This window comes from Clupea harengus, chromosome 24 (genome assembly GCF_900700415.2).
Source record: "Clupea harengus chromosome 24, Ch_v2.0.2, whole genome shotgun sequence".
Taxonomy (NCBI): domain Eukaryota; kingdom Metazoa; phylum Chordata; class Actinopteri; order Clupeiformes; family Clupeidae; genus Clupea; species Clupea harengus.
The window spans coordinates 14,265,679-14,282,195 of NC_045175.1; the positions used below are offsets into that span (position 1 = coordinate 14,265,679).

The 16,517-nt window shown below is 40.6% G+C and overlaps 1 protein-coding gene across 1 annotated transcript in view; it reads right to left on the bottom strand.

Annotated features, from left to right (window-relative positions):
- The window catches only part of LOC116219359 (NACHT, LRR and PYD domains-containing protein 3-like), a 38,480-nt gene extending 22,814 nt beyond the window's left edge, over nucleotides 1-15,666 (bottom strand). Inside the window, exons 1-4 of the mRNA XM_031562636.2 lie at nucleotides 15,521-15,666; nucleotides 13,136-13,246; nucleotides 12,249-12,532; nucleotides 4,211-6,059 (exon numbers count right to left, since the gene is read on the bottom strand). Coding sequence (XP_031418496.2) covers nucleotides 4,211-6,059; nucleotides 12,249-12,532; nucleotides 13,136-13,246; nucleotides 15,521-15,666 — 2,390 coding nt within the window. The remainder of the gene's footprint in view (nucleotides 1-4,210; nucleotides 6,060-12,248; nucleotides 12,533-13,135; nucleotides 13,247-15,520) is intronic.
- Between the last annotated feature and the right edge of the window lie 851 nt (nucleotides 15,667-16,517).

The window sequence follows — 16,517 nt, forward strand, 5'->3', positions numbered from 1 at the left end:
CCCAGCCGAGTGGTACAAGGCCTTTAAGGATCAAATAGTGCCTATGCTTTTTGATTCCTTTAACTATACACTTAAAAAAGGTGAACCACCAGGTACATGGAGGGAGGCAATCATTTTGGTTATTACTAAAGAGGGGAAGGACAGAAAAGAATGTAGCGCATATAGGCCAATCTTTCTACTCAATATAGACTACAAGTTGTATACGTCAATATTAGTAAAAATGTTAGAGCATATAATAGTAGAACTAATGGATCCATACCAAACTGGCTTTGTACGTGAAAGACAGACAAGATAATATTAGACGGGTGCTACACGTTATCGATCATGTGATTAAGGGGATTATTGGATCCACAGTGATTAGTTTAGATGCGGAAAAGGCCTTTGATTCGGTTCGCTGGAAATATCTGTACTTGGCGTTGAGAAGATTTGGCTTTAAGGATGATTTTATTAACTGTATCAGAACTCTATACTGCTCACCAAATGCCAGAATAAAGATTAATGGACACCTCTCTCAGGTTGTCAACTTGGAGAGAGGCTGTCGCCAAGGCTGCCCCCTCAGCCCCGCCCTCTTTGCTTTATTTATAGAACCCCTGGCACAGTTAATCAGGGATAATGAGGTGATAAAAGGAGTCATGGTTGGAGGTTTAGAGCAGAAGATTTGTCTAAATGCAGATACTGTTTTGCTCTTTATTATGACACCAGAGGTCAGCATTCCTAGACTGATGTCCTCGCTAAAAGATTTTGGAACTTACTCTGGATATAAATTAAACATGCAAAAAACACAGACTCTAAGTTATAACTACACCCCTCAGAAAGACATGCTAAATAGATTTCATTTCAAATTGACCTCATCTGACATTAAGTATCTGGGAATTCAAATACCTAAAGACATTTCCAAAATATATGATAGCAATTATGGCCCCATAAATAAAAACATCAAGGCAGATATTGACAGGTGGTCCCAACTGCCCTTAGATATGAATAATAGAATAGAAACGATAAAAATGAATGTACTTCCCCGACTCTTTGTATTTTTTTCAATCCTTACCAGCTGTAGTACCACTGCAACAATTTAATGAATGGGATAAGTGGATATCAAGATTCATATGGGGGGGTAGAAGACCAAGAATTAAATTCAAAACACTGCAACTTTCTAAAGAAAAAGGGGGTAGATCATTACCATGTTTAACAGACTACTACAAGGCCGCACAATTAAGACCACTAGCATGTTGCTGTAATCCAGTGTATATAGCTAAATGGAAAGATTTGGAAACTTCACAGCTAGATATACCGTTACAATCCATATTAGGTAGCAAAATCTTGTATGAGCAGCATGTTAAAAGTTTAAATCAATGGACTAAAGTTCCTCTTAGAATCTTGTTTAAGGAATGTAGATCACCACTATTTGAAAGAAGGTCTAGACTGTTGAGATGGGTCGCTTTTGACCCGGCGAGGATTGATGGGAGGTTTAAATATTGGCACAGAATTGGCATCACTTCTTACTGTTCAATTTCATCAAAGGGAGAACTGGATAGTTTTCAGAAAATTTCAGAGATGTATGGTTTAGAAAGACTGGATTTTTTTAGGTATTTACAAACCAGGACCTACTTTAATAAGGAGATTAAATCCAAGGAGACAGGGGATGCCAGTTTAATTGACATATTTATTGACATATATAAAAATACGGACAACAGGAAACTTGTTTTCAAAATTATACTCAAGTATTCAATCCAGTAGAAAACCCTCAACAGATAAGGTTAGATTAAAATGGGAGAAAGAATCTGGATTTGTCATTTCAGAGGAGGACTGGTCAAATATCTGCTCTGTGCAATCCACTTCCACCAGCTCGGGTCTTTGGATGGAATTCTGTTGGCGGATTAGATATTTCATAACCCCCAAATTTTAAATGTGCACAAACAGGTGAGGCAGGAAGGGGTCTATGTTGGAGGAAATGTGGAGAACAGCTGGCAGATCATTTCCATATATTTTGGAGCTGCCCAGCCATTCAGCCATACTGGCAGGTGGTAATACAAGTAATCCAGACTGTTTTTGGAGATGGATTTGACTGTTCCTTTTCTACAGTTTATTTGGGCAATATCGCAGCTCACATGGTGCAAGACAAATATTTCTTAAAGATATTACTAGCAGCCAGCAATAAAAGCTGTAACACGAAAAATGGCTACAGGCCGAACCTCCAATAGAGACTGACTGGATAGATATTGTAACTGATGGACAAAATATGGAGAGAATGACTTTTTCGTTGAATCTACGGTTTGATACATTTTTGCAGTATTGGGAAAAATGGATTGCGTTTGTGACCTCACAGGATCATCATTGATCTGTTATTGTCAGTATAAATGTATAGGTGACCAACTTTTTGTTCCATGTACTGTATGTATGTATGTATGTATGTCTCATTGTATCTTTGTTTCTTTAAAAATAAAGTAAAAAAAAAATTAAAATAATTATGAAATATATTTCTCATACTGAATAAACTGTCTGACCATGCATATTGTAGCAGAGTGCTAAATCCTTCCACTTTAATACATTTTATCCTTCGTACTTTTCGTTAACTTCCAATTCACGTCAATGTCAGTCACGTCAGTGTCACGTCACTGTGTGAGTGTCTCCTGTGCATATAGGGCGTAATCAATGGGGGAGAGACACGGAGACAGACACAGACATAGACATAGCCTGGGACAAGAGTGAGTAAAACGCTAAGAGAAGGAGAACTAAATAGTTTTGAGCCTAAAGGAGCGACTTCATGGATAGATGTACGCCTCGGAAGTTATCTGCGCATGTTGTTAACTTATCCGATACCCGGGATACGCTTCTTACAGCCTACCATCAAAGTGTGTTTGGATTTCGTGGTCCGGAGAAGTGTTCCCAACCCATGCAGAAAACTACTGACACTTCAGTGAGCTGTTTGGAATACCCGGAAATCTCTCATGGACCTACAACACAATTGTTTGTGTATCATCTCGCCAACCTGAACCGAAAAACCAGTCGTTCTATTTCGTACGGACCTTGACAGATCCTTGATGGCCAATGACGTAACCGTGAGTTCTAAACAAACACACCTTGCTCGTGTTTCCTGACTCTCAAGCTGTTCCACACCACATAATCACACATAAACATTCACACACACACACACACACACACACACACACACACACACACACACACACACCCACACCCACACACCATCACAGGCTCACACAAAGCCTACAGACTTTTTCTTTTGGGTTGTTTTATTTTGTGTTTTGGGTGACAGGGTTACAGGCATTGAAGTTGCTAATGTTTTTGTTGCGTTTGCCTTGACTTGCGTTGAAGGGGAGGTATATGTTTTTTTATTGTGTGCTTATTTTTTGGATTATTTAGTAAATGGGTACTATGTACACTTGAATCAGACTTCTGAGCTTTTCTCCTTATTTGTCTTCACTATTTTCATTAAAATTGCACAACTTAGTTAAGTGGCAGGATTTTGGGCCTGCCTGGCACCTGAACCTACATTTCCACTGTTACAATATAAATGCAAGAAGCCCTATGTTTCCTCCACTGATAGTTACCATGGCATAACACTATTCACCACATGCACACACTCCACCAGATACTTACATCTACATACTGTTTTACAGTAGGCCTCACTGAAAGACTGTGGCTCATTTGGATATAGCTAGATTAGTAGATCAATCCAAGAAATACACATATCTGTCCAGACCAGTAACCACTATATGTGTGAAACCTTTGACTACTGTTATCGGCAAAATCTAAACACTCTTGGACTGCCTTGAGGACATCAAGTGTTGGATGGCACAAAATGTCCTACAATTAAATGAGAATAAGTCTGAAGTTATATTATTCGGCCCCCCTGACTCCATCAAACTGACCACCAGCAGCCTAGGCAATCTGTCTACTCTGGTGAAGCCCCAAGTCAAAAACATTGGTGTAATATTCGATTTGGCCTTTAAATTTGACAAACAGGTCAATGCAGTAGTCGAAGCCAGCTTCTACTAACTCTGCACCATTGCCAAAATCAAGTCTTTCCTGTCATCCAAAGATCTTGAGAAGGTCATCCACCCCTTCATATCCTCCCGGCTAGACTACTGCAATTCCTTGTATACAGGAATTAGCCAGTTATGCACAATAATGTAGTGGAATAAACATATTTTTTGTTTATCCAGTTTATCCATCTACATCAGAAACTCACCGTGCCCTTCTGTAGCATCTCACAGCAGGGAGCAGTCTCTTGCGTCCCTCATCTGATGTGTTGTATTTTTTCAGGTCAAACTCATCCAGCACCTCCTCAGACATCAGAAGCATGTGGGCAAGTGCTGAACAGTGAGCAGGAGACAATTTCTGTTTGATGTTCTTTGGTGACTCTAGATATTTTTTTATTTCGTTGTGCATGGAATGATCGTTCATTTCAAATAAGCAATGGAAAAGATTGATGCATCGTTCAGGAGAGAGATCTTCCCTTTTGAGCTTCCTAATGCATTGACATATTTCCTTGATGCTCTTTGAGCTGCTGTATTCATGGTTCAGTAGACCTTTCAAAAGTCTCTGATTGCTCTCCAGAGAGATGCCCATAAGGAAGCGAAGGAAAAGATCCAGGTGTCCATTCCTGCTCTTCAAAGCCTTATTCATGGCACTCTTAAGTAACACATGTAGATGATCTTGAGATTGGAAGCCCAGAACTGATTGAAGAGATAATAAAAGAGATGGACTGTTTTCATGTTCTTCACTGAGGAGGGATTTCAGAGCCTCAGGGTTCCCAGTCACAAAAGAGTGAAACACAAACACAGCTGCCAGAAATTCCTGGATGCTCAGGTGCACAAAGCAGTAGACCTTCCTCTGGTGAAACACAGAATCTTCCTTGAAGATTTCAGTGCACATGCCAGAGTACACTGAGGCTTCACTGACATCAATGCCACACTTTCTCAGATCTTCCTCATAAAACATCAGATTGCCATTCTCTAGATTATCGAAAGCCAGTTCTCCAAGCTTCAGTAACATTTCTTTCTGAGATTTAAGAAGTTTTTCTTCATCCGTCTTAGTTCCACTATGATACTTCTGATCCTTCCTTCTGGTCTGGATGAGCAAGAAGTGTATGAACATCTCAGTCAGAGTTTTGGGAATATCTTTAGTCTTGTCCAGCATCTGCTGAAGTACAGTGGCTGCGATCCAACAGAAGACTGGAATGTGGCACATGATGTGGAGACTCTTGGACGCCTTAATGTGTGAGATGATTCTGCCGGCCTGACTCTCATCACTGATTCTCTTCCTGAAGTACTCTTCCTTCTGTGGGTCATTGAACCCTCGTACTTCTGTCACCTGATTGATGTACTGAGCAGGAATTTGACTGGCTGCTGCTGGTCGTGAAGTTATCCAGATGTGTGCAGAGTGAAGCAGAGTTCCCTGAATAAGGCTCGTCATCAGAACATCCACTGATGATGTTTGTTTTAAATCAGAAATCATGTTCTGTTGGAAATTCAGAGGTAATCGACTCTCATCCAAACCATCAAAGATGAACACAACCTGACAGTCTTTGTATTCTTCACCATCCTTCAGCTCCTTCAGTTCAGGATGGAAGTCAAGCAGGAGCTTGTGAAGACTATGCTGATCATCCCTGACCAAATTCAGCTCACGGAAAGGAAGGGGAAATATAAAGTCTACATTCTGATTGGCTACTCCATCTATCCAATCAAGAATGAACTTCTGCACTGAGACTGTTTTTCCAATGCCAGCAACACCTTTGGTCATCACAGTTCTGATATTCTTCTCCTGTCCAGGTAAAGGCTTGAAGATGTCATTGCAGTTAATTGGTGTGTCTTCTGTGGTTTGTGCTCTGAATGCTGACTCTACCTGCCAAACCTCGTGTTCCTTCTTCACCCCTTCACTCTCTCCCTCTGTGATGTAGAGCTCTGTGTAGATCTTATTGAGGAGTGTCTCAGCTCCTGGTTTGATGATGCCTTCAGATATGTTCTCAAACCTGCTTTTCAGACTGGCTTTATGCTTCTCTATAACTCTCCTCAGGACTTCATCAGATGATGAAAAATCTATAACAAAACAAAAAAGCCTGTTATTATCATGTGTTTGATGAATCACATTGAATTTAATTGAGATTCATTTGTGATTGCTTCACACAACTTATCATTGACATTCCAGACACAAATATCCATTTGATTTTCACTACTGTTGCTCCTCACACATTAAAATGGTCATTTTCTGATCTACTGTATACAATCTAAAGCCCTGTCTGATAATCTATAGCAGGGATGGGGAATCTCTCTCCTACCAAGAGCTATGTGAGTATTTGCAGATTATTATTTTTATATTATTTTAATTATAATACTAGCTTTTTTGTCAAAGATTAAATGTATATCATTTCATTGTCCTGTGTAAATGTATGTCACACCCAGGACGCTGCGCTCGTCTAGTGAGCGTCGTTTGGCACTGCAGTCCGTGCAAGCACGGCAATCCAAACTATTCTCATTTGTAGTCCCACGTTGGTGGAACAAACTGCCTAGTACTACCAGAGCAGGGGCGTCCCTCTCTACCTTCAAGAAGCTTTTGAAGACCCAACTCTTCAGAGAGCACCTCCTTCCTAACTGGCACCTTGACTAGCACTTAACTTGCACTTCAGCAGTTACATTCCTGCACTTCTTTTTCCTTTCTAGGTCGTTTTTCTAATTCTTATGTAAAGTAGTATTTATTGTTACACCATGTTCTTTATTGCTCTTAGCTTGACTGTTCTCTCCATTGTACGTCGCTTTGGACAAAAGCGTCTGCTAAATGACTAAATGTAAATGTAAATGTAAATGTTATATGGCCCAGAGGCCAGAAGTTTCCTACTGGTCTAGCCAATCTTAACCCTCATGTTGAGTTTGCAACATGGTTTGACTTGGTCATAATTGATCAGCTTCATATAAATGCTGGCAATGCTTTTTTTCTAACATTTGATTCGGCCAGACACAAACTTTACGGTGATATAGTTTATTATGAGTCAGCCAGAAACAGTTCACAGGCAAACGGAGTCACAATGTAAACTCAATTGACTGGAGATAGCACTTAAACGTATAAGGAACTAAATACACAACGCTCAGAAGATCTTTAGAATAAAAGATCCCAAAAGTCCATGGTAGGAATCAAACTTAGGAACAAAATTCCCAAAAAACTAAAATACCTAAACCTTGGGATACGAAGGAGCAGTGTTACATAGTGCTGGGCCTGTTTCCTACTGTTTTTTTTCTCGTAAGTTTAACTGCCATCAACGTGCTTACTCCATGATTGAAAAGGAAGCCCTTGCGCTTGTGTTGGCTCTTCAACACTTCGAGGTCTACGTTGGTGGTGCTGCGCAGACGATGAAAGTGTACACAGATCACAACCTGTTAACCTTTCTCGACCGGATGCGTAACCGCAACCAACGCTTAATGCACTGGAGGCTCGTATTGCAAGCTTTTAACCTCAACATCCAACACATTCGTGGGCGTGAAAACGTTGTGGCAGATGCACTTTCCCGCGCATAGCTAGGGCTAAAAACACACCAAACGCGTTTCTAAAAGTGTGACTGTCAGGGAATAACCCTTAACATTTATTATGTTTCTTAAATGAAAGACACCACAACCATGAGCATTTGTGAATCAGACTGCTAAGGCCTGGAGGAGAGAGAACGACAAGTTGTGCTACAAAATGTCCCCCAGTTCTCTCTGTCTCCCTCTGGTCAGCAGCCAGCTTTATTGAATGTGTGTGTATACATTAAATCCAGAAGGGAGGGAGGTGCAGTGATATCATGAAGACAGTTAGAAGAAACATTACACATACACTTGGTTTTAAGGCCTTCTTTGGTTAAGGAATGTTCCTGAGGAAAAGAACAGCTTGTCCTACAGAACATTTAGGCACAGCATATAGGAGTAAGAACTTTTAGTTCATACATTCATGCATAATATAATTCATGATAAAATATATGAATACTTTATTTAACAGTGACGCTAGCAATACCATTGTTTCCTATGGTACAGCGCGCCTTTCGTGTGTGCCTCTTATCCGCCGCGTTGAAATATTCTCAACTTTTCAGCGCAAGGCACGGACGCGCACCGCTCATCACTGTCACACTCGGCCCAGGCAGGTTGCGCACACAGCTCCGATTCATTGGCGCCGGGCAAAACAGCCTGGTGCGCTTGCAGCTGTTTTGCCCCCTGCCCTTTGCCAAGGCGATTTTAAAGGGTATACGTTTTTTGAAATGCGTTTGGTGTGTTTCAGTCCTTGCGATACACTTCTGTGCATAGTTCCCGAATGCGTGGTCCTGCGCATACTTTCAATTGCGCCTTTTGCACGTATAGCTTAATAACAAAACAAAAAAAACCTGTGTTTTGGAAAAAAACCTGTTGCATATAAATAAATTGTGGGTAAATGCACTTGAAATATTTGAAGCTTCTTTGGAGATTTAATTCAACTGGTTGGATGAGTATTTTCCGCATTTATTTATTTCTGTAAATATTTATAAATAGTTTAATGCTTAGTATGTCCCAATTAATTTATTTAAGGGAGGGGGTGTTACATAGTGCTTGGCCTTGCTCTGCTTCCTGCTCTGCTCTGTGCAATCTCTCTTCCTGTAGGTGGAGACTGGGCGTGGTCATGTCATTACTGGGGCCGGCCTACAAGTATAAAACCGTCTCGTTCCAAGATGGAGGGTCTCTCTCTCTTGCCACGCAGAGACAGAAGCTGGCACCCACAGCTTTCGTTTGTTTACTTTTGCTTAAACTTAAACTCACAGCCTAAATTATGTAAATATTCTTGATATTGTTTTCTTTTTACCTGGTGGTTATTTTTCTGAACATTTTTAGTTTAGTTAGTTAGGATAGGTAATTAAGACTCACCCTTTTATTTGCCCGTCTTGTGACCTGTACTTCGGGCACGGGAGCTAGGCAAGTTCATAACATCAAGCAAGCAAACGTGAGGTTTTCCCTTTTTGACTTTTGTAACCACCTTGTTTTGTTAACTGTTTTTTTTGGTATTATCTTTTTGTACAGTAAACTTCTACCGTTTTTTCTCACAAAGCCCTTGCCTGTGACTCCTTTATGTCGCGATCCAACATAGCTGAATTTGCTGGTTTGGAACCAAAATAGTCAGGAGCTTGACGAAGGAGCAGGATTAAACACGGGGAGCTAATAGTCTGGAGCTTGACACGGAGATGAGTCCATACAAGACAAGAACAGACAACAAGTGAAGGGAGTGAGGAGACTTATGCCAAGCTCAGACGTGTCCGTTGCAATATGTTGATCCAACGGATGACGGAGGAAGAGTCTGGCGCATGGGGTTGTGTTGATAACGAAGACGTTATAGTGAGATTGACAGGTCAACAAACCAATCACGCCGCTAGCAAGCTGTTTACATTGTGGGTAGTAGCATGCTTACATTAGATAGCTGGCTCAGACACCTCGCAAATCCCCTCAGATTTATTTTTCAGATACAATAACGTGTTTTTTACATTGTCCAGTGTCTATTTCTCGGTAACTTTAAAAAAATCTAAGCAAAAAAAAGTCAAACAAACAACTTTTAGGTACAAATACGACCGTCTAAATATTGAAAAACTGAATCTTACTGTAATTTATTCAAGTAGAGGTAATAGAGGTAAAGCTAGAGACATACATAAAAACAATGATTAGGTGGAGAGATTCAAGTATTGTAGAACAGCTTAGTAATGAACCCTTGAACTTTTCTTATAGACTGAAGTTTCAAAATTGTAATTTTTGACTGGAACATAGCATAAGGGTTAAATAAAACAAAATATGCAGTTCCATTTGCATCAAATTGTCATATAAAAGCCAACAGTGTTTACTATGTTATGTCTTTTAACAGGGCTTTTCCAAATTGACAGACTGTTTGTTTATTCCCCAAAACATGCTTCTGTTTCATTTTAGCTTTAAACTGTGTGCCATGAGTAATGAGTAGCCTACATACTTCAATCTCCATTCTTATCAGGGGTGTAGTGGTTCTAGGACGCAAGGGAATGGCGTCCCCTCTTCATTAGCGGGATGAGACCATTTAGATTCAACATTAACTTCTCCCAGTTTGTAAAACCAATCTCACCATAGCACACATCTTGGTATAGGCCAATCTACATCTCTTTTAACCAAACACTATTCAAAAACTTTGATGTTCGAATCGAATGTAATTTCTGTGTATAAAAGCACATAAATGTGTTCTTCGTTATCAGTGCAAGTCTATGGGTAACCTATAGCTGTAACTCATAACCTATACGGTCCTGTATCAGTGTGACTGATGTATCTTCACACACACATGCTCATACCGGAGGTCGGGGTGCTACACTCCCACTACAACACTGATTTTAAAATAATTCCACCTTCTAAATTTCTGTTGTGATAAAGTGATGATCTTTAGGTCATATCCAAGTCAAATTAACAAATCAAAGCTCAACTCAAAACATTGTTAGCATTCTATTTTAACTGTTTGAGAAGTTAAAAATGGCTGACAGGAAGACAGCCAGAAAGACATCTTTCCAGCCCTAATGGACTTATGAATATGTGTATGAGGAGAGAGCTGTGCAGGGGGCATGTGTGCATAATCTTCTTGGGACTTAAGGCCCCGTCACACCATAACGTTCTGGTCAACGTTCTCTGAACTTTCTAATCGTTCAATTTCAAACATTCTAGGGCGAGGGAGACACATCTGGCGTGTGACTAACGAAAGAATGGCGTAGGACTGACACATGACTAGCGTGGGACTCAAGCATGAGGAACATGTGACAGCGACCAAGTGACGTGTCGCTGGTGAGCGACAAACATGTGCTGACGTGTCACTGGAGCGCGACAAACGATAAGTCAACCTTAGACAACCGTGTTGAGCTTGTGATTTACGTGTGAATAATGACAGAATAGCGTTTTGCTGGCGTGTGGGTTTTATGGTCAAAAGGGTGTAAAACGCTGGAAAGTCATAGTGGATTCAGTTGATCTGAACAGTGAACATCATGCCGCCAAGACGACGAAAAGGTGTGAAGGGGGCTTCTGCCACTAGCGCTGCTGCAAGAAGATGATAAATGCTGCTGAAAGTAAGAAGAATACAAAGCCTTTTTCACTAGCAATGTCTTCGGACGAAGATTTACTGTTATTATTACTGTGATTTACGAAATAACGGGCGTTATTCCTGGGGTTTTATGTTATTAAAATAAATGATTTAAATTTGACACTGAATTTGTGTTTCTCAATGTTTATTATTAGAAAACATCCCCACATCCACACACATTGTCCATGTCACAAGAGTCTTCATATCATATCCATCTGCCATGGAACAGCACCAGCTATAACAGTGCTCAGCTATGTTCAAGTTCAGTACATCTACTTCATGCTGGGCTCAAGCAAGCATATATACCCTCCACTCCGCTTTTCGCTAGATTATGCAATGACCTTGCATGACATGATAGCATGGAATATGTAGATTTATAGTGCACAGAATAACGTTTGCAATGATGTAAGTTGCGTTTGTTGATCACGTATGGTTAATAACATATTAATTGTAGAAGGGACATGATAAAATCAAGATCTTTCCTTGGTGAAAAAACTTTCGCCGATATCTTTGTACAAGAGATGGGTCAGGTGCTCAAATTTCCTGGGATCTAACAGGACGTTAGTAGGCATGTCCAAACTAAAAATCACGTCTCAGGATTGCTGCGAACATAAGTCATTTCGGGTGCATCAACTGTACTCAGTCTACCCTACCCAACGACTGACTACGATAGCCAAATGTATGCAAACGTTAATAAAACGTTCCACGAAAGTTCTCCAGCGTTTAAATTAAACGTTGAAGAACGCTGGTCTCCATGAGAACTTTTGTGCATGTTCAAAAATGTATTTTCGGACCAGCGTTCTCCGCCGATCACCAACGATTACTGATGATTACAGCGTTCACCAGCTTTCACACAACGCTCTTCTGGTGCTATACCAGCGACCATGGACGATTACCAACGTTTCCTCTAACGTCATAGAACGTTGACCAGAACGTTATGGTGTGACGGGGCCTTCACACTCAAAATGGAGGCCACAACAATAATAGCAATGAGAATAATAACTTGTCTAAAATTATATTTATATTTTTTCTGGCTTCTTTAAGATAAACCTTGTATCACTGTTTTTGTATGGCTCTGCCAGCTGAAAAGGTTCCTGACCACTGTCTTATAAGCTATTCCTCCATCAGATTTCATAAAAGTATAAACATCAGGAAACCCTCACCTGGTTTGTTCCTTCTGTCTGGTCTGTGTTCAGTGTGCAGGTGTCTGATGCTTTCTACCATGTCTGTGTGTTCATCCAGAAGAGGCTGTAGAGGAGGTTGAGTTCTGCATGTCTTTCCACATTGGGGACAGGCTTGGTCTCCTGGTAGTCCAGGCTGCTCCCAGTAGCTGCTGATGCACTGCCTGCAGAACATGTGTCCACAGGTGGTGATGACTAGGTCCCTCAGTACCCTCTCACACACTCCACACCTGGACTGATCCTGGGTCAGATCAGACCTCAATTCACTGCAGAGAAGGTGAAGAACACCTTTTCTGTAAACCCATATTCAAATAATGTAGGTTCATGTACTAATGGCAATGATATTAAAGCAATAATAATAACAATATAATTGAAAAAAACGTTTGAACTTTTGAATGGAAATACTAAAACACATTAGGCCCCATTCAAGCAAAGATGTGAACATACTGAATCAGATGACTCAGTAATGAGAGACAATATGAAGCAGACTTAGGAAGAACAGGATAAAGGAAACAGTCTGGCAATGATCATTAAATTGAATGGATAATGTTTTGGTGTAGTTAAGATAATAAGGGAAAACCTGTCATCTCACACCCTCAGAATATTGACTGTATCGGAGTGCAACTGTATATAAGGCTCTGTGTGTGTGTGTGTGTGTGTGTGAGTGTGTGTGTGTGTGTGTGTGTGTGTGTGCGCATATCTTTGAAGCATTCTGTGCTTCCTTGATTATTTGTGTGTGTGTGTGTGTGCGCATGTATATGAGTGTTTGCTTGCACGTCCATTTGCAGCCTGAAATTATGCCCTTTAATTTCATTTATAGTGTGTGCATAAATCTGGTAAATAATAAAATCTGTAAACTGTTAACTGACTCTGGGTCATGGTGTGCTGGTCCACTGAAGTTAAGAGGTTCAGGCATGGACTGATCACTCTTCATAGACACACAGCTGGGCACTGGAGATGGAGGTCTTTGCATCTGTGACCTGTTAGTGTTGAATTCAATCTTAATTAAATGTGTAGGTTGCTGAAGTGTGTTAGTGAGAGATGAAGAGAGGGATTAACAGGCAAAATGTATGATGTTGTAGATGAACTGATGTTGGCTAAATTCTCTCTCTCTCTCTCTCTCTCTCTCTCTCTCTCTCTCTCTTTCTCTCTCTCTCTCAGCATTCAGAAAGTGTGCGTGATTTCACTACAAAATATTAGTAACTTCAGAGTAAACTTTTCTTCTCCAAAACCAGTGTCCCTACACAATGAATATTGATCACATAGGTGTGAACACACCGGTGATTGCCCCTCCCAAATGTCACTGCTGATGGCCCATCTATCATAGACAATGGCTAGTGAACATGGCTTGCGTACATTTTAGAAGCCTAATTACATTACAGGTGCCTAATACTCATTTCTGCGCAGACAGAATACCGATTTATGTAGCCTAATAATCTGAGCATGATTTGTATATTACTGTATAATAGTCTTAGCGACATGAAGGGATTAATATGATTCAAAATCGCCATGCAGAGTTGACGGTGGTAGCTTAAACTAATAACTCTGAGCATAATATGACTCCCTATACGTTAGTCAACCGCAATCATTACAAGAGCTAGTCAAACAAAATATATAACTTACTCATCACAAATATCCGATAACCATATTTGCACCAATGCAGAATGAATGAATCATACACACACACACACACACACACACACACACACACACACACACACATTCACACACTCACACACACACACACACACACACACACACATTCACACACTCACACACACACACACACACACACACATTCACACACTCACACACACACACACACACACACACACACACACACACTCTCTCTCTATCTCTATAACAGATACACCTCTACATGTTTTCCATTATGGAGTTTAGGTTATACCTTTGCTCTGTTATAGATCAGCTTTTTTATCTGATCCAATCCTCTTTCACAACAGTGTGTCTTTGTCTGTGTGTCTGTGTGTGTGTGTGTGTATGTGACAACACTGAAATGTTTGAATAGCTTGTATAAAAACGACTCACTTTAGAACTGATGGAACTGGTTCACTGCTGAAGTTAAGAGGTTCAGACATGGACTGATTACTCTTCACAGACAGACAGCTGGGCACTGGAGTTGCAGGTCTGTGTGTGTGTCGTCTACAAACACAAGGAGTGATAAGAAACCAATCAATGTAGACTAATTTCTCTGTGGAATGAAATAATGTGTTCACTCTTAACGTTATAAAACAATATCTGCACCAATGCAGAATGCAGCACACACACACACACACACACACACACACAGACTGTTATGAAGGAGGATTGGTAAGGTAAAGGCTGAAGCTTCCCATCCCGTGAGTGAGTGAGTGAGTGTGTGTGTGTGTGTGTGTGTGTGTGTGTGTGTGTGTGTGTGTGTGTGTGTGTGTGTGTGTGTGGTAGTTGTGGGAATAACATGTTACAACTCACGATCCAATATTTTTACTATATTTTTCCTTCAACATATACCGTAAGTAAAGAAGAAGAAAAGGTTCACATGGATTTACTTATTGTGCAAAAACATTGCAATAAATGTCAGTGGACATCGCTCTCACGAGATCTCAGACCCACAGCCAGCTACCAACCCAAACATTCTTACTATCAGCTCTCTAAATCAAGCATTCTGATGGGTGGACTAGTGAGCTAATACTGTAGCAAGAGTAAGAGGGGCAGAAAAGTGGACAACAGGCACGTACAAACAGTACTGGCAAATGGGGCAAAGCAATGGATCGGACATTGCTGGCTGATGTCGGGTATTGAGACTAGGGCTGCATGCTTAATTGAAGTTCAAACAACTTAACCGAGATAAAAACAAGCTGTAAAGGAGTGTCTGAGACTGAGTGAGCCAGTGGTTGTGGCTGAGGCGCTCACAGACTACTTAGGGTCGTCAATTAACCTGAACTAAAACTATAGATCTATGGCTGGGCAGTTGTTATATTGGTTAGAGGAGGTTTTTAGGTGTGAGTACTTGCATGAGACAGAGAGAGGATTGTCTGCCGAAGTGCACTCTAATCCCAGCCAGTTATTGTAAAAGGTTTATTTGATGGGAATTCTTCTTCACTGGCAGTTGTAATTACATTTAATCTCAATATGCGTTTGGTGTGTGTGTGTGTGTGTGTGTGTGTGTGTGTGTGTGTGTGTGTGTGTGTGTGTGTGTGTGGGTGAGTGCGTCTTTAAGCAAGTTTGTGTTTGAGAGAGTAAACTCTACTCACCCTGCATTGGTCTGTGCTGATGTGCTGCTCATGTTTCCAGGATCATCCATGTCCTGGTCATTCTTCGTGGTCACACAGCTGTGTAGAGCAGACTCTAGTCTGAGTGTCTTACTGTGAACTGCAGCCTCCTCTACGTCTTGATTCATTTCAGTTGTCTCACTAGGCCAGAACAGCAGAAAAATAATGAATACATAATTAGTTAAAAAAACTGCAATGACATTATAGCCCTGTATAATCCACAAATATATTTTGTTCATTTACTAGAGGGTGTTTTAGCTAGTTTAAAACAGATAAATCAATAGACTGAAAAGGGCTAATATGACTTCATACTCAGAGCAACAGGTAAGTATCCCCATACTTGGACTGCATTATCTGTGACACAGATTTAATAAACATACTGGGAAGGTGTGGGAGATGAAAACACCTGTGGCTCGTTCTCTCTCAGCTCACCTCATTCTATACATTCCTCTTATTGATGCGCACCCTCTGTCCACCCTCACACCACTAACACCTATCCATACTAGAGGTTGGATACACGACCCAGGACATTTATCTGTTGATGCCCGAGTTTAATAAAGGCAGGCTATTCATAAAAAACGTACGTAAATGTGTCATTAGTATGAACAGTTGAGACATTGACTCAGTCGGGCTTGGGTGGTGTGCAGACATAATATTTGAATGGCTGTCGGACGCGGGCCGGACTCGGACAGAAAAATTGGCCCGATCCACACTCTAATCCATACAAACCCCCAGGCATGTTTTCCTATTCTTTATATTTTACTATTTTTTTTATTTTATTTTACTCGTACTATATTGCTTAAACATAATTTAGAAATCTAGCTTTGTCGTCTGTCTCCCTTATTTTATGTTGCCCACAAGCCAGCCGTAACAATATACATGGACAATAAAACACAAATTTAATAAAGGTACTTACAGTGTGTTTTAAACTTCACCCATCTGTTTTAATGTAGTGGAATCCATTTATTTTGAATCTCAG